This window comes from Halichoeres trimaculatus, unplaced genomic scaffold (genome assembly GCF_033239565.1).
Source record: "Halichoeres trimaculatus isolate MK-OKI-2021-1 unplaced genomic scaffold, fHalTri1.1 fHalTri1_scaffold_2, whole genome shotgun sequence".
Classification (NCBI taxonomy): domain Eukaryota; kingdom Metazoa; phylum Chordata; class Actinopteri; order Labriformes; family Labridae; genus Halichoeres; species Halichoeres trimaculatus.
In genome coordinates this window covers 26,777,953-26,801,336 of record NW_027437180.1, presented here as the reverse complement: position 1 = coordinate 26,801,336, position 23,384 = coordinate 26,777,953, and the positions used below count along the sequence as shown (strand labels likewise).

The 23,384-nt window shown below is 41.0% G+C and overlaps 1 protein-coding gene across 4 annotated transcripts in view; it reads left to right on the top strand.

Annotated features, from left to right (window-relative positions):
* cntln (centlein, centrosomal protein) overlaps nucleotides 1-23,384 on the top strand; it is an 86,380-nt gene that overhangs the window by 46,459 nt on the left and 16,537 nt on the right. For all 4 annotated transcript variants that reach the window (XM_074664014.1, XM_074664025.1, XM_074664031.1 and 1 more), the window contains 10 exons: nucleotides 599-696; nucleotides 1,493-2,010; nucleotides 4,647-4,728; nucleotides 6,673-6,754; nucleotides 7,085-7,353; nucleotides 10,862-11,086; nucleotides 12,424-12,521; nucleotides 15,250-15,376; nucleotides 15,983-16,120; nucleotides 16,908-17,093. In XM_074664014.1, coding sequence (XP_074520115.1) covers nucleotides 599-696; nucleotides 1,493-2,010; nucleotides 4,647-4,728; nucleotides 6,673-6,754; nucleotides 7,085-7,353; nucleotides 10,862-11,086; nucleotides 12,424-12,521; nucleotides 15,250-15,376; nucleotides 15,983-16,120; nucleotides 16,908-17,093 — 1,823 coding nt within the window. The remainder of the gene's footprint in view (nucleotides 1-598; nucleotides 697-1,492; nucleotides 2,011-4,646; nucleotides 4,729-6,672; nucleotides 6,755-7,084; nucleotides 7,354-10,861; nucleotides 11,087-12,423; nucleotides 12,522-15,249; nucleotides 15,377-15,982; nucleotides 16,121-16,907; nucleotides 17,094-23,384) is intronic.

Below are 23,384 nucleotides of genomic sequence, written 5' to 3'. Positions count from 1 at the left end.
CCCAAGCACTTTGACTTTGAGTGCTTGCTCTGTTGTTATCACAAAGACTAAATCATGTGTTTACCAGGGCTACTATTGAAGCTCTCAGAATAAAGCAGCATGTTAGTCTGCAGAGATTAGATGTCTTTTGGGAGAACACAGCAGTGCAGCCCAAGCTGTGCGCTCTTAAGGGATTGAAACACTTCTCTTCATTTGTTTAAGATCCCCAGAGAGAGTTTGTGTAAAGCATGTATAAGCGTGTACTTTTGAACACTGTTTTCCTGTTTCCACATATACTTCTTAATAAAACGTTTTTCTCTTAATCTGTAAGAAAATAAAAAGCTATTTTGTATACATTTTTTTGGTATAAATTTTTTGAAAATACTTGATGTTTAAAGGGTTACATTTGAAGTACCTTTGAAAGCTAGTAGCAATTCTGCTCTATCTGGTGAGATTGGCAAAAAAAAAAAAAAAAGAAAAGAAAAGAAACAGGACAAGAAGGAAATTAGACTTTAGTAATGCCAATTGATTTAATGTACCCTCTTCATTATCATTCCATTGATTGCCGCCTGGGTTTGACACATCATGTCACAATAATGAGCTTTGTTCCCTTTTGCAGAATTGCTTCACAAAGTGGTAGAGGAGCGGCAGGTCAAGAGCAGCACTCCGAAAAAGCTTTCTGTTTCTTCAGAGCGAATGGAACAGTCATTAAAAAAGGTACAGTACTATGCCATCACTAAGTGTTCTTTGTCATTATCAATAAAAGAAACCCGACAGAGCCACGTTTAAGCACAATACCACTCAGGAAAGGATAGAAGAAGTGTTCTCACTCTTTATAGACTTGGTCATGTAGTCATTTTCAAATTAAGTGCCACTCAGTCACAGTTGTTCACCGTACTCTATAGCTGCATCAAAGTGGCGAAGGAAACTTTTAAGTTATTCCACAGAACAGAAGAAAAATTGGCTTTAAATATTGTTTTGGAGATGCACATGTGTTTTATTTTTTGCGCACATGCTTTTAAAGAACCTGAATGTTTTTATACCACTTCGTAGCCATGAATCATCAAGAGTGAGGATAGCCGTCTAATTTTATTTGAAGGGTACTGGGCTTCACCAGCTGGCAGAGTGAGCACCAAATAAAAAGGAGCGATTGCCTGGAGGCATGAACCCAGCAGGCATCCACTGTTCTCTTCAGCAGTCTCCACCAAAGATCTAAAAAACAGACTAAGTGCTCCTGGTTGCTGCGTAGTAAGAGGTGATGAGGGTAAGAGGGGGCCCATCAGTTATCCAATGCCCTGCCAGGCAGGGTAGTGGGGTGTTGTCCTTCTTCACACAGACATTTATACAAATTAGCAAAAACAAACACACAGGTGACAGAGCTGGTCTTTTTTCATCGTGTTGCTTCCACTTGCATCTAAAGTGGCATTTTTTAAAGTTTTTGGTTAAAACATGAGATATGACATGGAAATAATTATGTTGCATCTTTATGGCCCTGTGTCTTTGATTCTATCAGATTGAACAGCTGGAGCAAAGGATGATGTGTCTGGAGGATGAGACGGAGAGGCTCAGGGAAGAGAAGGAGCAGCTACTTGAAGACAGGGAAGAGTTGGCCCACAACTGCCGCAGACTCAAAGCCTCATTGGATCATCTACGTACCCAGGAAGCAGTCCGTGAAGAGGCAGCCCGGGAAAAGGCTTTGTCTCAGGGGGAGCAGCACCGCAACGAGATCATGGCCTTGGAAACCCGGCTGGCTACCACCCAGAAGGAAGGCACCAAGCTTCATCATCAGCTACTGAAGCTGAGACAGGAGTTAGGGATCCTCAGAGCAGCCAGGGACTTCTATAGGAACCGTGCAGCAGGACCAGCGCGGGCAGGTGGGACCGTCAGCAACTTTAACAACAAGGTCAAATTCAGAGCAACGAGGCTCCACCAGCGCAGCCACCCAACAGTCAGACCCAATCAAGTCATCAGCCAGCAAGGCCGCAGCCCCAGTCCCACTAAGGACGAGTGGGAGGACATAAGTGTAGATAGGTAATGATGCACACCCACACACACACACACACACACACACACTACCTCCCACCTCATTATTTTAAGGTTGTTGGAGTTGTGGGAGTGGGCTGGCTGAATTGTGGGGGGCCACGCGGCATCAAGGGGACAACGTGCATATGCAAAGCGTAAGCAAATGGGTGATTGAATTTCATCGTCTGTCTAGTTGGTATTCAGGAGCCAAAGAAAGAATGCGAGCAAGAATGATAGAGAGAAGGAGAGAGGAGGGGGAAACTACTGTCAGATCCTTTGAAATATCCCGGGACGCCTTGCTTGGAGCTTATTGACTGAAATTTGCATGCAAAATTAGCCACCTCTCTGCACAAAGTTGAACGGATGCCAGAAAAGCCCAGGGATAAGGGGGCTGCAGAAGCCTTGATACCTTCCAGTGATGCCATTTTCATGCACTAGTCACGCTACCCCGAAATTGACAGTTTGGCAGTTTGATTTAATTTACTGGTCCTTTGCATATTCACTAGACCCCCCGACAGCGCTGAGGATCCCCCTGCAAGTACCAAGCGCCCCCCACCCACATACCTACTCCATCTATACACACATAACCATACAGGCATGGAAGCCTGCTCCATCCTCTGTCCTGTCATGTTGTTTATCTAGGGGCATGTCAGCTCACAAATGTGTGCGCGCTACTTTAACATTCTCCATTAACCCATCACAACACACACTCCGCCTTTCAATCTTACCCTCCGCCTCTCTCCTCTACTCGCCTTAATTTAGTTAGATAAATTTTTAATGACCCTACTCGGCTCTGTACCAGATGTCTACAAGCTGTTAAACACCCTCTAAATTAAGACCAATCAACAGTAATTATTTCATGTATGTTTTATGCAAAAAAGCCACTGAGCCAACATTTATTGAGTGATGGTCGGAATGATTTGATTTCAAACACTCAGAGCTAGCAGTATTTATTCCCCTTCACTTTCTCTCCTTGTATGCCTCTCTCTATCTGCTGGCTCCTACCAGCTCACCATCTCTTCACAAACTAATTCATCAGCCTGTAATCCACCCCATCTCTATCCACATGAGGTCGTTTAACAGGGACTGGGTGCAGCTATGCCCTGCTTTCCTAATGCCTCTCCATGTGGCTAATAAGCAGCAATCTAATATACCCTTTACCTGAGAGGAGGATCTAAGTGGATTTGTGAAGAAGGGGTCTAAACTCAGATGTTGTCTTATTTAAAAACTTGTCAGCTGATTTGTTACTGTAAAGCCTCCTGCTTCATTTAACTCACAGCAGTCTTCTTTAAGGATGTCTCTGGTTGGTGCTCCTGGAAATACAGTATTTCTGCCTAAGGAAGTTTGGCCTAAAGAGTGTCAAATAAAGATGTCAGACTTTTTAAGGGTACTGACAAGACTTTGTTTTTTCCCAATCCTTTTTATTGCTGCCTCTGGCTCCCTCTCTCAAGTTTTGAGCTGCTGCTGCTACTCAGGGCAGCTGACCATTTTTAGCACATCAGCGATTTTGTTTGGAAACAGGACAGAGAAAGCAGCATGGCAAAGATATTGTTCTGAATTTGTCTTTTTGTTTTTTTGTGGTAACAAGCATAATTTTAAAATTGTGTTTATGCATGTATGTATGCTAAAGCACACATTTTAGAGTAACAGAGAATTTACCAGAAAAGAAAAAATAGCAAAAAGTGCCAAAGATGGTAAACCTATTTTTACGGATAATTTAAATCTCTTAACCTTAACTGAGAGATGTTTACTGTATGCCTTTTGATGTCTGACTGGCCTCATCTCTACTGTAGGCTGTATCTCTTGATTTCAACCTGCTTGTGCACTTTTGAAAAAATAATTTAAAACAAATTCATGGAGACAGCTCCAGATTTGTTAAGTGTGGCTAAATTTTTGGTAGGACCCCCTATCTGTTTCACCTGCACAAAGTACGTAGCTTTTTTCACCACATACTTCTAACCCTGCTCTTAGTGGTGATGATTAGTGATCTTCAGCAAGTCCCAGTGCCCCCTCCAGACTGAGTTTAACCCTGAGTAGCCCCCAGCCCTGTCATGTTCCAGTTAGATCTTCTCTCTGTGGTCTTTACCTCTGCTGCTTCTTCTAGGCCCCACCTTAATAAACCAGCCAGCGTAAATGTCACTGGCTTCCACCTTCACGTCAAAGGTCACTGTCAATAAACCTCTGTGTGTGCATGTGTGTGTGTGTGTGTGTGTGAGAGAGAGAGTGTGGTAGCATGTGTGTTTGTGCGCGTGTGTCTCAGGAAGCCCTTACGGTGTGTCCATCAGATGCAACTTTGCTTGGCTCCGCTCAGCCGTGCCTCTCACACACGTCTGTCACACACAGAGGGCTAATGAAGGCCACAGCCGCTCTCATACATGTTGATGCATTCACCATCAGCAACAGACAGTGCAGCTTTTCACTTAATTTACCCCCACATTTACACTTCCAGCTCAGAAATTGGATGGGACATTGATTTTCTGTTGGAGGCAGGGGGGGATCGCAAAATGCACATATTTTTTTCTTGATGTCAACTAAATCAACCATAAAAGGTAAATTGGATTTTTGTCCAGTGGTGGTGCTTTCAGAATTAGGGTTGCTGGTTTAACTCCTGACCTGTTATGATACCTTCTTCCTTTTTTCTGTAGTGACAGTGGTGATGAGTACTCGGACAGCCTCAACAATGTGCCACCATGCCCCAAACCATGCAGACGGCACACCAGAAGAAAGGTAGGTTAGCAATGATTAGTTTGTCTTTTAGGGTTAAAAAATTAGTTCAATTATGCTTTAATCTGGAGTTATTGTTGGGACAGTGTCTATATTCCCATGTAGATTTCTGAATTTATTAAAAAAGTCAAATTTAAGCGTGTACAGATTTTATGCAGATTATTTTATACTTATTATAATTTTTGTGATAATTTTAGTTGTGTGGCCAGTGTTAAAGTAAAATCTGAAAAAAGCTGATTCAAAACTGTCACTATCGTACAGGCACAAAAGCTATATGAATATGCTAAATTGTAAATAGAATGTAAAAACCATTCCCGATCCAAAACTTATAAACTCATAAATCTCCTCCTATGCTATTCTGCATATTCTGTTCACTTTTCTCCCCTAAATATTAAATTAAAAAAACAATCTTAAATTTCCTTAAACCAAAAATTAAAATGTGCTTTAAATTTAGACTCCACAGGGCACAATATGTCAGGGCTCATCCTCTACAACAACTGTCACATTACCAACTAGGTTTATTTTGCTATAAAAGTACATCCTTATGAAGTTACGTTCAGAAACGTGTACAATTTGAAAAATGAACAATTTGATGATAATAATAGAAACTCTTCCGACAAGGTTAGCCTCCCTTTTGAATGTTAACACTTGATTCTTTTCAAATCACTTCTGAACAGTAGATCATGTCACGCAATCTTTTCTACTGTAGTGTAAAACTCATACTTATGTCACATGTTCGTAATGTCTAAAAATACCCGGTGACAGGATGATTGTTAGAGTTAGAGAAAAAGAAGGCTACTGTGCTGATGGTTCAGACACTTTGTTTGGATTCATGACTTTTAAAACCACTGCAACTTCAAATTGAGCATCTCTTATGTGCAAACTGCTCTGAAACACAAAGGTTAAGTAAATAAGAAAGCCAGCAGACACACAGGTGTTTTTCTTAACAATTTGATCATACATCAAAACATGTATGAAACATGAGTGTTCCTGTAACCATCTGGTTAATGATCTTGAACAAACTGTCTTTTAAGTAGTTCTTTCCACAAAGTCTCAGCTTTTCAGTGCTGCTTCTTCTCCCTCCACGCTCCACACAACGAAATCGATAGGCCTGGGCTCTTGCTCTTGTCCACATCAAACCACTTCACAGCAGGACATGGCAGCTCCAAACCCCAGAGAGATATGTCCGTCAAGAAGAGAGATGAAGAGAAGTATAGGGGGACTTTTAAAGATACTCTGTCTTCCTCTCTTCTCCTCTCTTTCTTTTCCCAAGAAGGTGAAAAGGAAAAGAGGCTTGTTGTTGAACATGTAGCCAGGGAGCTGTCAGGACCTATACTCTCAGATCCCGTTTAGTTTCCCCGCTCCAGATCCGCTAAATGTGCCCATCAGCTCCTCCCGGGCTCATCGCCATGACAGCCCTATCCCCTCACGACGTGCTATGTCACGAACCAAACCGTTCATCTCCCCTTTCCTCCCTGCAAGGCACTGTGTGATCAAACCTAGCACTGATCAAATCCTACCTGACCCCAAATACAAAGGAAACAGGCAGGGAAGAAGGAGGGTTGGGGGGGCTCTTTGATGTCGCTACAAACGAGGGTGCAGTTGGGAGCTGTCACACACACCCGCACACACAGACTTATGGGTGCAAATGACTCTACACATATGTGTAGGAGTGAATCAGGGCTTTGAGACGGTGATTGAATAAACGCGGCATTTGCAAGCACCCGTCAGTAGTAATATCCATGCTGAGCTGTGTTCAACTTGAAGTCAGCTGAACACGCTCAGGTGAATTATTAAAGCACAGGGTGATTTGTCTTGTCGCATTAAACTGAGCAAACCCTGTGATCATGGTGTCATTATGAGCTGCGTATCAGGGAGCACTACATGTCAACCGGTTGTGTTACGTTTAACAGCTGCTTTTCATCTCAGACTTGTCTGTTCTTTCAGTCCTACAGGTGTGCACTGATCTCAAATGCAGACGCAGCAGCCGCAGGATCTAACAGAAAACAAACTGATGTTCCAGCTCAAGGTAGCATAAGTCTTCTTTTTTACACTCAAGCAGAACTACAAAACTCTGATCAACTATTAACTTGAGCAGGAAGAACACCGAATGTATGTACATTCTGTTGATCAGAAACAAGTTTATAAGAAGTTAACAAGCTTCTCTTTTTGTTCGTTTCCGAACTTGATACTCCTGCATCAGTTATAAATAAATCATTCAAGTTGTTAAATATATCACAGTTTTTCCTCAAAGGCACTTTCATATACACCTGTTAACTCCCAGCACTAGCTTCCACACAGGGATTTGTTCTATGCACTTGTCAACACTGAGGTGCTTGCATGTACTTCCTCCGGTTAGACGATGAACAGCATGAGCCCTGGGACCGAGGGACAGAGGGAGAGAAAAGGAGGTGGAGAAGGAAGAGGATGCTAATGAAGACCCAGCACTGCTCCTCCTCTTCTCTGCAACAGCGCATAGAGTCCCTGCAGCGTCACATTGACATACTGCGAAGTGCCAGGAAAGATGCTGTGCTCTCAGCCAGAGAACTGAGAAGGGCCAACGAGAAGATCACAGCGCAGCTCAACTCCCTCACAGAGAAACTGTGCAGCAGCAAGCAGCTCGCACAGGTAACTTGGGGAGGGAATTGTGGGAGATGAGTAAAAACAGAAAAGCTTGTTGTTAATAGTTGAAAGATTCTGTCGTTGTTTTCTTCTTTCTTTTTGTGGTTCTTTTGTATTTTCCTGGGAGACAGGGCTAAATGCTGCTAAAATCAGGTATTTTCCTCTGTCGTGCTTCATAAGTGTATCTGGCAGCACTATAATACAGGAGACAAAATCATAAACTTCATTATTTTTCTTCTCTAAACCTGCTCGTGCTTGTCCCTCAATGTTTCAATAAGCCAGTCCACCTCAGCAATCTAACTTCTAATCTCTTTGTGCATTTATGTTCACAAACCCACATGAAATGACCAACTCAGTTATTTTAAACCTGCCTTGAGGAAGAAAACACTAAAATACGAAAAATAATATGACAAAACACGCAGCACATTTAGCATTAACAGTGTTTTCCCTCCAGTTTTCCATTTAGATACAAAAATATAAGATGCAAATACATAGACACAGTATTACACACTCTGATACACACCATCCAGTAGCACTTCTGGAGTGTTGGAGATGGTGAGGACTCACTGGACGCCTGATTAGGTGAATTTGTCCAGATATTTACAATGTGGAGTGGACTGGCACAGATGCAGTGTGGTTGGTGCTCAAGGGTCAGAGTGCAACCCTCTCTGTGTTGCTACCTAGGAAGTGGCCTCCCTGAACCGACCCAGGCAGCTGATTGCTGAGGCCCAACGAGACCTTAGACTCAGACACAGCAGTCAAGACACTGCTGTACTCTCTTTTCTCTCACACACACACACGCACGCACACACACGCACACACATTGTGGACAGAGGGGGAATTGTTGTCTTCCTGTTTGTTTCCTCTATTCTCTTGCAGTATTAATGCCACTATACCAGAGAAAGTTGGAGCCAGCTGGCTGGCCTGAGCCAGATCTTGTTGCCCTCTCTGCAAAGGGCAAAAGGTGATGGACTTTGGGCTTGTTCCAGCCGGTCCTGGCCAACTCTCCAACTAAAACTCTCTGCTTGTAATTGGCTTAGGACAGGCTCCACAGGGGCCATCATGTGAGAAGTAGCATGGCAGTTTCACAGAAACTTGTTTGTGTTGCTGTGCCTCCTTATCCTGTAGACACTCTGTCCTTCCCTTGTTGCCTCTTTCCTTGCATTCTTTGTCAGATAGTCCTATTTCCCTATTCCTTCCTTTTTTAATAACTTTTCTCAGCTTTTGCTTTTTATTAGTAACCTTTGAAGACATTTTTTACTTTAAGTCTTATCTGCTGCTTTCAATACTTCAGCTCAAGAAAAACATGCGTTCAACCGTTTAGTGACTCTTTAATCACACAGTACTTTCTGATGTCTTCATCAAAACAGAATTTAACAGCTTTCTGTGCAAAAATCTGTGGATTTTTAACTGCTTTTACTTTTCGGTCTTAAAAAGAACAAAAAACAAAAGTCCATCCTGATAAGGTTTTTTTTTTGTACAATTTTAGGCTTCTGCATTTTATTTCACAGTAGCATAAATAATTTCTTATATCTAAAAAAAAATTACCAACACTTCAAGAGTGTCAATTACCATCTATAATTTAAAAAATGATACCTTATACTTGCATTGTCAGAAACAGTATTTTAGGGATGACACCAATAGTTGTGTAGCCAATATCCAATAGCCAATAGTAGTGTCAAAAATGTCAATTCTGAAGCCTTTAATGGTAGTTAATTCTCGATTTAAATGAGATCATTGCTTTTATTGTTAATGGCCAAAAGCAAAAAAAAAAGTAGGACTTAAGTTGTAATACACCAAACTTATCCCTTAAGGTGACATAAGAAGCTTAAAAAGCTCAGGTGACAGGTTAAGTCTACCTCTCTAATTCTACGAGGGTTAGCTCTCGATGAAATGTACTTGTCATGGGTATTGACCAAATACAGGATAATTTGGTTGCTTGGATAATCTCTCTTACCCAGTCATTACCTCACTGTTTATTTCACATCACAGTGACATCGACTGAATTCTCAGAGCTTATCTGTGTTTCGTGTGCAGTGTCCTACCTTCCTCTGACATGTTAGGGGATGGGATTATCAGAGGATTAAGGGGTGAATTAGACATGACTGAACTTAAAAGCTTAAGTTCAGTCAAGACATTAGACATTATTTTAATTTTAATGATACTAAACATTTTATAAAAACTCTGACTGGGAGGATTAAAACATTTTCAGAGAACTTATCCCTGTGCTGATTCACAACAACAAGCATCAGTTTCCTTCATACTGCTAATGATTGGGTATCACTTTGAGCAGCATCACTGAGATCACAGAGACAGAGAGAGGTGTCCCGTCTTCTCTCTAATGGACCATCATTCCATGTTAGTGTCGTTTCTCACCAGAGCTGAAAATGGCCTTTGATATCAAAGCCTGTCTTACAGGAAGTGTCATCAATGCCACTGCTCATTTGTGCATCACTGCCACTGCAGCCACACCTCACATTTTACTCCCCACTCCTTCCTTACTCCCTGTCTCTTTCTTGCTTCTCTTTCCCACCCTTCCTGGGGGAAATGGCATGCACGGCTTCAACAGAGCAGGGAAACCTAAAACAGGAGAGATTCTATTAAAAGGTGTCAGCCAGGAACCAGATATCAATAACCCCCATGTATGCAGAGCAGAGCGCAAACCCTTGGGAATCTATGGTTACACTAAAGTGTGTGTGTTTGTGTCTCTGTGTGCGTTCCAGCATTTATCCTATGTGTGCAGCATACATCTTCATGTTTCATGTCTCCTATTTGTGCCATCAAGCATGTGGGAAATGATACTGGATCAGCTAATTGTGGCAGTATTGACCCAAACATACAGAAATGTGTTTCTGTTATATATTTTCATCAAAGGGTTTCTTTTACGAGCTGCATCACAGACATGTGGTTAAAAGGGATCACCCCATATGGTTATGTTAGGATCCATTGATAAACTGTACATTTTTGGGTTATTCCAGTATCCTTTGCCATGTGAAACCCAACCACTACCTAAATATTGAACCCCCTTTTTTCCCTTAGTGCTCTGTGGTTCTACTGGGTGGCTTTATTATGTATGCCAGTCACATCGAGAATTAGGCCCTATTGACCAGACAACAGAATAATCTGTCATCTAATTAGCATAAAAAAAGAGATTTACTGCAACTAAAATATTCAGATCCTCTACTTGCACAGTTTTTACAAAATATTGTGTTTACTGTGTCCCTATGTTTTTCTCATTAATTTGATGTCAGTTTAAAATGATTTTTTTCTAGTGTACTGTAAGATGTACTACCAACTGGATTTCATTTATGCATAGTGAAGAAGAGAACCTGGGGATTAAGTTTTAACTCCAATATCTTAAAGTTACAACATTTTTATGGCGGCACATCATGTCTAACCATAAGTTTTAATACTTGCCGTCCTATAACAAATATATATGTATACTTGGACATACAACAATGGGCATAACTTAAGCCTGGTCTTCTAATTTGTCTTTGGACCTGTACATCTGCAGAAGCTGACCTCTGACCTGACTGGTATGGAGCAGCAGAAAAGGGTTCTGGAGATGGAGCTGGAGCAATGGAGGAAAATCCAATTCCCCCAGCATTCTGCACCAACACCAGCACCAGCAACAGTCAACACAGACTGCTCCTGCCAGGGCAGGTCCATGTCTGCCCAAGCTGATACAGCCTGCCAGGCCCTGGGGGCTGAAATCAAACAGCTTCAATCCAAACTCAAGGTTAGTGGTTATAAGTTGCATGTGAAACTCTAGGGTTAATGAATGGCCCTCATGCTTTGTCTTATCATGCACGCTTTATTAGATTAAGCTTCTTAATGGGATGATGGTGTTAGACATCGTGTTCATTTCCAATTTTGTGCACTATGAAGCTTCATTGGATTATAGCATGAATAACAAGGGACAATTTCTCAGTACTTATGCTGTTTAGTTAAGGGGGAGAAGGGAGGTGTTGAAGGTACAGGGTAGTTAACAGATAAATCCATTTATGTTTGGATTTACTGGTGTCTTTTGGCTACTTATTATGCAGCATCAATCCTCCATTGTTTAAATACACAAGAATGTCTGACTTTTGTTGGTTCACAGAAGGATTTTCATGATATTTTATTGGACTTCGGTATTTTTGAGTCACTTAAACATTTCAGTGGTTTGAACAGCTGGTAGTCCTTGAGGACTTAAGAAACTGAAAAAAATCTGTCAAGGTTTTACTTTCAAATCATGTAGCGAAAAAAACAAACTCTTGAGCCTTTCAATTTACACCCAGCATCACCTGAAATTGCATGTGATTTCAACATGGATTAGCATTTCTTATCATTTGATCTTATTACAGAGTACCTGTCAGAAAGATGAGAAATGGGGAATAGCAGTAGAGACATGCCCTACATCATAGGGAATGAGGTGTGAGTGCTACCACAGTGTTATCACCCTCGCTGCAGTCAGCTCATCAGTGTCACCCAGCAGATTGCCGCTGTCGTTGCACACAGATGAGGAAGTCATGTCAGTGACAGCAAAAGAGAGAAGCAAGAGGTGCACTGTGGGGGTGCATGCACTGAGTTAGCACGTTGTCAAAAGCTGACACTGTTACAGTTCCCACAAGGGACACTAGGCCCTTTTAAACCAAAGTGAACATGCACATTCAAATATCCATCAGGCCTTTTGATCAGAGGTCAACCTGTCTTCATGAACCATATGTCTTAATCTGCCATTCTACAGAGAGAGAGGTAATTTAAAAAAAAAGAGGAAGAAAAACATTTGCATTCAGTTATTTCTGAAACTGTTTGCTGCTAAATTTCATGTTTTAATGAAAGCCTTGTCCAAATATATTCCATAATTTAGGTCTTGAAATCGTCATTCTTCCTAATTTCTCCCCTTATATCATCCACTTTAAAAATGACTACTTTCCCCTTAACCCCTTTTAGCACCTTCCACCCTCCTGCTGTAACTATAATGAGGTGGCATGCTGTGCCTGACCTGTCATCAGACTGTCGTGAACACCCTCGTCACACACACTAACACAAGCACATTAACAAAAACACGTATACTGTGTGCCCTTCCCCCAGAGTGCAAATGCGGAGGTCACAAGGCAGGTGGCAGCTAACAAAGCCCTGCGAGGCCAGCTCCAAGAGAAGGAGGACAAGCTCCGCCAGCTGCAAGACAAGTTAGTTACACACCGTTCCTTTTCTTCATTAGTGTTGTTCTTCCTCTTTGCGCTTCTTTTTTTTCACACTGCAGCTCTGCCTTTTTACAAATTCTCATCCCTCTTTTACTCTTTGTCTCTCGGTCTCCTCGCGTCTGTCAGTTTGTTTGCACTTTCTCTGCTGCTCTCATCTGTAGTGTTTGATTCCACCATGTGGCAGCACTCTGTCTGCTGCACTCTGCTCAGGCATCCCTCTGCTTTGCGTGAATCATTGGAGAAATTATGCTTGTTCTCAATAAAAAAAGAAACTACTGAAGAAATTAGTGTGTGCGCACATATGTGCATGTGGGTGTCTTGTGTGTCATGTATAGTGCTGATGTGCTTATGTGGGTAGCCGATGTGGGGTGTTGATCAAAGCAGTCTATTGATTGGTTGTATGCCGCAGGAGGGACCGTTTTGGCCCATGACACTAAAACCCACACAGCATCGCTCTGGCCTGTGGGCCACTAGCCCTAATGAGTTACAAAGTTCACCTACTGTAGCTCTCGCTGCATGTCAGAGTCAGAATGTATGGCTATAAACAATTCACTCAGGGAAACTGTCAAGATTTCAACAGTGTTATGAAAAGCATATATAATCGTTCTGCATCAGAGTTTCATCTTTGAACAGGAGGAAAGGTACAAAGAACAACTTGGTTTTCCTTCCTCTTGCTCTCTCTGTCTTGTATTCTGTGTCCTCTGCCTGCCATTCTCAATAATGCATCCAGGGCATGTGTACAATCACAGTGTGCTCATGTTTGCGTGTGACCAAAGCACACCAAATCACAGACAGACAGCACAAACATCCCTCTGCTGAGTTTCCACGACAGCCTCAGCCTCTTGTCACACTCTCATTCACTCAGATATGTAACTTGCCATCACTAGCCTTCCTCTCCGTTTGCCTCCATGGAGGGACCCCTTCTCAGAATGAAAGACATGTCTAGACGTCTCTGAAATATACATCTCAGCATACACACAGGGAGCAAGGCTGCTTCGCCTTAAAGAAGAGAAGGGGGGAAAAAAAGAAATGAATTTCAAAGTACACCGGCATGTCCTCAGTCAATATCCGGCACTATGGCCCTGCCTTATTTATGAAGCTGCCTCTTTCATCTTTAGCCCTGTTGTCTATCAGCCACATGAAACGTCCACCCGCTCTTCATTCTTAACAACACACACAGAAATGTTCGCTCTCACTCTCTTTTGCGCACATATACTTTGGACCACTGACTGTTATCATTACAATACACGCATGTTTGAAGAACAATATTGCCAACAAGCGCAGAACAAAGGGAACAAACGTGTGAGTGATTGGGATACAGTTCGAGGCTCTCTTTCTCTGTCTCTCCCCACTAACACTCATAAATAGAGATCACACGCTCCAGCAGAAGCTCCATATATCCCTCATTCTTTTTTATCCTTTATTCTTTTTGGGGTGCAGAAGAAGAGAACATCTAAAATAAATGTTGTCGATCTAATTGCCATTAGCATTGGGGCAGAGGGAGTTACTGGGGCTCTTATTGCTGCTCCCCTTCTTTAAGTCAACACCAGCCAGTCATCTGAAAGGTTCAATATGGGTTTTCTCATTAATGGCCAAATCCATGGGGTAACCAGGCAGCACTACTTCTCCCCAAAGACCCCAGGCTAGACTCCTCTCTCATTTAATTTAATGTCACTCCAATAGGACAAGCTCACATTTATTTAGCCAGTCTGCCCTCAGGCTCCCATCCACCTAGGGAGACAGGGACATTTACTTACACGAAAGCATTTGCTCTGGCGTTGCGTCATCTGTTTATTTAAAACACACAGTCAATGATGCGTGTGGGAGCTAAGAGATCCACTACATCTTTGGAATAAAAAAAACAGCAAAAACCGTTTTAATTAACTCCATCTGTATGATCTTTATTCTATTTGTTCTAATTCCCCATGGGGTAGACAACCATGAACAACTCATATTTGCCTTTTTATGAAAACAGAATTAAACATACTAACATACTGAGCCCATTTGAATCCAGACCTCTCTGAAATGTAGCTGTGCAGAATGTTAAAATATCAATCATGTCAATACAGCTCACTATCAAAACAGGAAGTGACATAAGGTGCATGTTTGCAACAGTAAAGTCTTTAATTTCTTACAATACAGAGACCTAACTTTTCTTTAGGACAGTATCAACAGCATCTTGTGTCATTCAAACAAACAGGAGTGTGTTTCATTCATTATCAGTCATTCACAAGCCGAGCCCCCCTGCTGATATGTTTTTATATGTGACAGGTGTAATGCTGCGTGCAAAATAATAAAGATTTAAATATTGATTACAGTCTCTCAAGTAGTGTCACTGCTGATTCCAAATGCCGTTAGTCAAAGAGGACTCCCCAGTCCCACTTAGTGCAGCATTCCCCGCCAGAGCACTTGTTCTAATACATGCCAGATAGAATTATATATGCGTGCTTATTTCACCCCCCTCCACTTACCCAACAGCTTGCCAGTGTATTTAGTTGTCATAATGAGCTGTCATGCCTGATGCACTGCATGGGGACACAGTGCCTGCCAGCTTTGTGTGCCCAAGTATTAATGTGTACGCCTGTCTGTGTGTCTATATTTGCTTTCTGAGAATATGCAAGTATGTACCTTTAAATTAATGCGTGTACATGAAAGAATGTGCCATGGATAAATTTCTTATGCTTTATGAGTATGCCTTGATGCTTGATTTCAGAGCGAGCCAAGCAGAAAGAGACGTGAACATGAAGAAGCAGCTGCTGGAGGACTTGAAGACGAGACTTAAGTTCCTGCAGGACATGGAGAAAAGTTACAAAGGGCAGGTGGAAGAGCTGGAGAAGAAGGTAAACACAGTGCATTATAGAAGATGTCATTATTTTATTGTTTTTCATTTGTTGATCACAAAAAAGGACCAAGTCTAAACTTGATCTGTTTACAATCTGTGATGCATGGTGGTGTTTTATCTGGTTCAGATGCTCCACTAGAAGAAGATACCTGGTTCATGTTCCAAACTGGGCAGGTGCTTTTCTGTGTGGAGTTTGCATGTTCTCCCTGTACATAGATTCTTTCTGGGTGCTCTAGCTTCCTCCCACAATCCAAAAACAGGCTCTTCAGGTTTATGGGTCAGTCTAAATTGTTCATAGGTGTGAGTGTGTGTGAATGGTTGTTACTATGTGTTAGCCTTGTGATAGGCTGGCGACCTGTCTCGGGTGTTCCCTGCCTCTTGCTCAATGAAAGCTGGGATAGGTTAAAGACCCTCATGACCCCTAAATGGAAAAACAGTAAAGATAGTGGATGAATGGATGTTTGAGACTTAAAGTAAATTTAATTAATTTAAAAAAGAAATTTAGATAAATGAAGTATGTCTTCTGCTAAAATTCAGTATGCTTGCCCTGCTTTCTGCTTCATTTCTCACCTTCCTTATTAAGCTCTGCTTTACATCTCCACAGGTGAAGTCTTTAATTGAAGAGGCGACCAACAGAAAAGCTCTTATTGAATCGTTAAAGAGGAGACTTAATGTTGCAACTACAGAGAAAGGCCAGAATGAGGCCCAGTGCTCTAAACTTAAGGAGGATCTGGAGAAAAAGGTAGGAGTGAATCATACAGCCACTTGTGTCAGTATGTCAAAAGAAAAGTTTTATTTTATGATTTTATTATTGTCCTTTGCAACAGCACTTTGATACAATTTGCAACGAGAGTTTATGGACTGCAGCTTAAAAAATACATGCAAATAAAAAAATAATAATTTGACACCATATGAACATCAAAACACAAAAACTTGTTTCCAATGCAGAGAACAAATTGTGTTTTAGCAAACATTACTTGTGGGTTTTTTTTTTTTATTATGTGTTAAGCTCTCTCAGTCGTTGTCGTTTGTGAAGAATAATTTGGTTGAGTTATGAACCTGCCTGGTTATTGCAAAGGTGAATTTCATTATTTCATCAGAAAGTCACCTTTATTCATAACTTTACACTCTAGCTGTTATTGTGTTATGATTTTTGAATTCAGAAAAAAAATGACCTCTGACTTTTAGCGACCGCTTTTTTTTTACTACTTTTACGGAAGTCAAAAAACTTTATGACACTGATTTAAGATAAAGCAAAAAGTGAGACAGAATAATTTCATGTGTGTTAAGGTTAATTGTTTTCAATTAAATGCTTTGTAAGATTTTTTAGAGAAACTGCCATGACGAAAACTGGTGCTGTGTGGCTTGCAGCCCTTGCTCTGAGATTTAACTTCACCACTAGGATCCAGAAAAATTAAAATTTCACCACATTTGCCACAAATGCCTCACAGACCTTTGCATACTTACTTCTTTATGGAACATAACAAAAATGCTCACAGCTGACCAGTTCAGACTGCTGTTTTTTACAGGAGCAGAGGATACATGCCTTGCAGGCTCGTGTGGGAGCCAGTGAGCAGGCTCTGGCTGCCCTGGAACAGACAGCTACTGAGAAAATGGAGGGGTTGACCCAGCAGAGCTCCCATGCCTTGGACAGGCTTCAGAGACAGCTCAGCCAGGCCTACTCCCATTTGGAGCAGCTTCATTCTTTTATCAAGGTACTACGCTAAAGGGGCAAGGGATCAAAAGCCATGTATTCAGAGTTCCTTGAGTTGAACAATCTAACTCATTTAAAACCAGTAAGGTGGGGTGGACCTGCAAGTTTTTAGCCTCTGTGTAAAGATGATATGTGGGTGGACCACCTGAAGGGTTAGGTCTAGAGTTCTTGTTCCTCATTAATTGGGCAAAAGTTGAAGGATGGGGACCTGACATGCTGACCTCTTGGAATGAACAACTTAATTGTGTGCAGCAGGGCTCACTACTCTACGCAGCACCTATTTCACTGTCTTGACTGTCTTTTCCTTAAGTTGCCTTGGGGGTTATGGAAATACTTAAAACCCCCACAAGACAGGCTAAAGTCTTGTCATATTCTTCAGACATTGGTGGGGTTGAATAAGAGTAGGTACCTATATATCTAAGGTAATGATTCATTGGAGTGACACTTTATGCTTTGGAGTGAGATAAAGCTTTAGGTGAAGAGCTTCAAGTATCCTAGAGTGTTATTAATAAATGGAAATGAAATTTCTTGTTTTTACAAGTTACCCCTTATTTACACATAAGATTCAAGCTGAACAATCAAGAGCAATTGGGGTTGAGTATGCTTCTCAAGGACAATTGTCAAAAGGAGACAATTTACCTTTCCTCCTGATTCGAAGCCATTTGAGTAGAAGAACTGGCATGATATAGCCATCGATGCAGTCATTAATCTAGGCTGTGGTGCTGTCGAAGGGACTTCAGTGCTTGGCGGCTAATTCACCTGTCAATGGACAACTCAGCCTCAGGAGGTAAAGGCTGTGATCAAAAGAGTTGCTCTTTTGATTATCAGGAGGAGATCCAGAAGGAGCCCAGAGTGAAACCACTGCTCCTTACCATTGAAAGGAACCAGCTGAGAGGCTTCAGGCATCTCATCAGGATGTCAGCTTGATGCCTCCCTGTGGACGTTCTGTGGGAATGTCCAACTGGGAGAAAAACCAGACACAGAGCTTACTTAAGGAGGTACACATTCCACCTGGCCTGGGCAAACCTCCAGATTCCCCAGGAGCAACTGAAGACCTCATGAGGGATAGGGATGTTGGTACTACCTTGCTTACCCTGTGGCAACATCATCCAACTACCTCCTCACTCATCAAGGTGGTAGGATGGAAACAAGAATTTGCCTTTATGACACTAAACAATTAGACAATATTTTTCTGGATAGGGAGGCTTTGGCTACCATGCTGAAAATTCTTTGGGCCCAAGCAGGGTTGGCTCTGTTGTCTTTGTTTAAGCCTAATCCATCACCTTGAGCTGTGTTTGTGTGTCTGTGTCAGCCTACGTGTGTGTCTGGCAGAGACTGATAAAGACTGTCCATCAAATCTGCCCAGCTGACACCTGCCTGTCAAAGGAGCAAAAGGGCTTGGCAGGGATAGATTGTAGTGGCAGTGTATTTGCAAACCCACATAAATCAAGTGGCACAATTCAGACAGCATTAAGGGGTACATGTCATTACTTTTTTTCCTCACAGCCCAGAGTTATCAGAAAGATTTCAAAATTTTTCCTCTTCTTGGCCGGCTCACTTGATTCCAGGGGAAATGGCTCACTTTTCTTTCATAAAATGAAACCTTTGGTTTTCCATTCATATGTTGTGGAGTAGACTTTCATGCAGTCTTCATGTTACTCAAAAATACAGGCTGCATTACATATGGAAGTACACATCTATGGATGTGCATCGGAATACAGCTCACACTCGTATATCTCCTCTCCTCGATTCCCACAACCCTAGGCTGGTGGGGCCATTGTGTTGTTGTTGAGGATTCACATCATTGTTTGTCTCCCCCTGGCTCCTGTGATTCCCTATAAGAACACCAAGCCCTTTGATTGGACTGCCTGACGTCCGGAGGAGATTTACTCTTGTCATGTATTGATCAGGACCGGAGGGCTGTGCATGTGTGTGTGTATGGATGTGTCTGTGTGTGTCTTTATGAGCTTGTGTTTTCTTTTTTTTGTTCTTTGGGTCTGTATCTGCTGTGTGTGTGTGTGTGTGTGTGTGTGTGTGTGTGTGTGTGTGTGTGTGTGTGTGTGTGTGTGTGTGTGTGTGTGTGTGTGTGTGTGTGTGTGTGTGTGTGTGTGTGTGTGTGTGTGTGTGTGTGTGTGGAGATTTTTCTTTATCGTATGCCAGCAAACCATTTTGGCCCCTGTACACGCCCCAGGCTGGAAGAACTGCTGTTGAACCGCTAACAGTGGCCCTACATGTAGTGACTACTTCACAACATGCAGACACAAACTAATGTTAATCCCTTTATACGGAATAATTTGGATTGTCATCTGGATTATTCTTACAGGAGGAATACTAGAGCATTTTTGTCACTCTCTCGTGTGGCAGTAGTGCCTGAGTATAACAATGTGTTGGGCAGGGATGGAGGGTACAGATTTTATGAGCAGATCTGATCACCATGACTAACCTGAATTAGGTTGAATGATTTTTTTTACAGTTTTGTCTTTTTAAAATGTGTAGTTTATGCACTCTACGGGGTAGGTAAAAGGTATGACACTGTTTAATTTGTGTTCATTCTAGCTGTGGCTACAGCTGCTCTGCATTTTTTAAAAATACTTTTGCTTTGCAATGAAAACTTTTCAAGTGACTTTAAGGTTTCGTAAATCTTCAGGATTTTTTTTCTCTTAAAAATGTTTGTGGCATATATTAGGACTGGGACAGTATGCTATTCTCACGGTTCGATTCTATTACAATTTTTAGGGTGCAAATTCGATTTAAATCATGATTCTTCAGTAGTTATGATTTTTGCAATTTTCAGTTTGCTTTTTAAACTAGGGATACATGATGTTATCGGCACAATATCGGTATCGGCTGATAAAAGCTTAAAAACAGATGTATCGGTATCGGCAGATATGAAAATTTCTGCCGATAGGCACAGCCGATAAGTATTATTTTCCATCTGAAAAATAAGCTCCTTAAATAAAATGTAGCACCTCATTTGCACTGCAGAGCTCTGTCACCAGGTTGTTACAGTAGCTCTAAAATAATCAAATGCAACTTGGTTATGTTTAAAAATGCACTGTACATTTAAAGTTCATGTGATCTAAAGAAATTATTTTTCTGTATTTCAATACTGAATGTCTTGAGTTTGAAAAAATAATGCATATCTTATTTATGGTAAAATCAGATGTTTTTTGTCTTGTTTTATTTGTGTTTCTTAAACAAATAAGACTGTCACAATAAGAGTAACATAAATTCCAGTACAGGATAGACGTAGCTTTCTTTACAGTGAAAAAATACAAACTTGTGATTATCGGTAGCGGCCAAAAGGGGTTTCGATATATTGGCATATCGGATATCGGCAAAAATCCAATATCATGCATCCCTATTTTTAACACAAGACCATGTAAAAAAGTTAAATGAGGATGATAATGTCTACAGACTTTATCAGAAGCCATATTTTCCCAGTAAATGCATATTACGTGAATCAGAGAAAAACATTTCACCCCCTTCTGGAGAAAAGTGGTAACTTTTTTCCAATCTAGTTCATAAACAAAAACTGAAATGAAGAATTTGAATTCGAAAAAAAAAAAAAATTGACAAAGAATTTCAATTTTGATATTGCCGAACAAAAAATCCCGGTATGTATTGATTTTTTTTTTTTTTTTTCTCCGACCCATAGCATATATGCTTTGCAAGTTCCATTAATGATGTTCTTTTTAAAAACAGTCAAAAAGAAGTCACAGATGTAACGCTATGTTTACTTTTATTGTCTTCTTGTGGCTGCATTTCCTCTTCCTCCTCTTCTTCGGATCACATACTGCAACCTACCATGTCAGAATGTGTAAGATCCTCAAAAATAAAAAATGTACCTTTTTTGGGTTGATTTAATGGATACAAATTTTTACTGGATCAGTCAATAAAAAAACATTCCATTAATGGGCCAAATAACACATTTTGTTTAACAAGTATTGTATATCCCCTAATCTTAAGAGCCTAGTTACCCATGAGAAAATTACAGCATGCACCCATACCTTTACATGATCAGTTTGTTTAAAACAACATCCCAAATTGAAGAGAAATGAAACCAAAACATTTTTTTGCCAGCACCCACATAATCCAAGAAAATCAAGGCCCTTTTCTCCTCCAGCCCTGCTCCTTATATTTTTGCCCTTTATGTCTTCATGTGTGCAAAAAGGTAGCTAGTTATTAAAGAGGATATCTTTTTGCGCTCATTTGATCCCCATCTCCATGCCCTAATCCTCGTCCTGTCTAAATTGCCCCTCTGGCAATAGTGATTGTGGTACTAGCTGGGCTAAGAGCTCCTAACAAGCACACCCAGACATGTTCACATGCACACGCACTCATACCCTCCATGTATGTATTTGAAAGCTTGTGTGAACGCTTGCATATCCCCCTCCCACCCTTTGTCTCTCCCAGGGCTGAGAATTAGCGATAAATTCACCCCTTAATTTCTTCCTGGATTACTTCACATGCGGGGTTTAGGTCAATCGAATGTAACCCTTGACCAGTGACGGTGAATACCTATTGGACTGGACGACAGAATAGGAGTTACAACTGTTCATTATCAATCCATAGACTTTTAAGAGTAAACACAACTCATTGACCAAAAAGGATTCAAGTGGTCTTCTCTTATCCGGAAAGGGACAAAGTTGTCACATCCTCTTTCACTGAAGCGATTCAGCTTTTTTTAAAGACTTAGACTTCCTTTTATTGTCATTTCACAAATTACACAGCAGTGCACTTGGAATGAAATTTTGTTGCATGGCTTCCTGAGTGTTATCAGACAATGTATAAAACCGAAGACGGTATAAATATAAAAATGTATTGTATATGAAATAAATACAAAGAGCTATGAATACAAATAATATTGACATAAATACAAATGCATGAATGAGACGTAGTTTTAAGATTTGTAGGATTTGGGCTTGCTGATGTCAATAAATACTGTTACCTCTTTGTTATTTACAAATGAAACCATTTTGACAACAGGTATTATTTAAAATTTTGTTTCTGTCCCCAACTGGTACTAAGGGGTAAATGTCAAATGAAGTGATATAAGTAGTGTTCACTAACAAAATAGTTTTTTTTTTTACATTTTCGGCTGCAAAAGTACCCGATGACACATTTGAGTGTTAAAAAAACAACATGGTTGCATTTTTTTCAAGAAAATATAATTTACACCAGTTTATGATTAATTCAGTAAAGAAATACAAGGTGCCAAAGGGAAAAATCGGTGCATATCAAAAGTTTCAGGAGCTTCAATTATTTTCTTCACATTTTTTCTGCTTGTTTTTCACACTGATCATTATTGTTTTTATCACCTTTGACTTTTTTAGCTTTTCTTGTAATTTATTTATACATTAGGATGTTTAATGCTGCAAATGAGCAGCGCTGCCTATATTACAGCTGTACGCCTCTAACCAGCCTCTTAGCACTCTCCTGTGAGAACCACCTCTGGCTCTGTAAAATGCAACTGGTCCACCTGTGTAAAATTAAGAGAGAGGAGCCGAGATGTTTGCTGCTATAGTTCGTATGTGATTACCCTAGTTACTGTAATGCACTTGAGTGTTTTCTTATGTTTGTACATCTTGTGTATGTGTGTACGCACTGTACTTTTCACAAGTTTGATTATATATTGCATACCTTCCATAAGCATCTTTTACTTTTCTTTTTTGTTGTTGTTTTTGTTTGTGTGTGCTGCGTGATCTCTGGCTTTCTCTCATCTGACCATCTATTCCAAGGTCAGCTTTTCAGCAGGCTTACAAGGGAATGATACAGAAGATTATTGCCTCGATCAATAAGCTCAAAATGAAGCAAAGGGGAGTTTACTTTATTGACTTTCCCGTGTACAGTGGCAGTTTTAACATTTAATTGTCTCTCTGTATTTAGAGCAAACTCCCATTTAGCGCTCGACAACTGTGCCATCCCAGGCCTGCTTCGTCTCGCTTGCCATTCACTCGGGCACCATTTAAAAGAGCTCCTCAAAGCTTAATTATTAACAGTGTTATGCTGCCCCGTTGTACTGTGAGACATTCAGAAAGCAAATAAATAAATGAATGGCTGTATTTTCAGCAGCTCTCTGTCTTTCTCCCTCTGATGCATGATTCTCTGTCTGTGGAGATTTTAGCAAAACTTGGGGTGCGTTTGGTATCAAAGCTGTGTTCCCTCAGCTTTCAATCGACAGGGCAACAAACCCTCAGGTCCACATTCCTACAAGGGAGCTTGAGGCGAAACCGAAGAGAATCTGAGTGTGTCAAACTCAATATTCCTCCATAATGTACTAGGCCTCTCT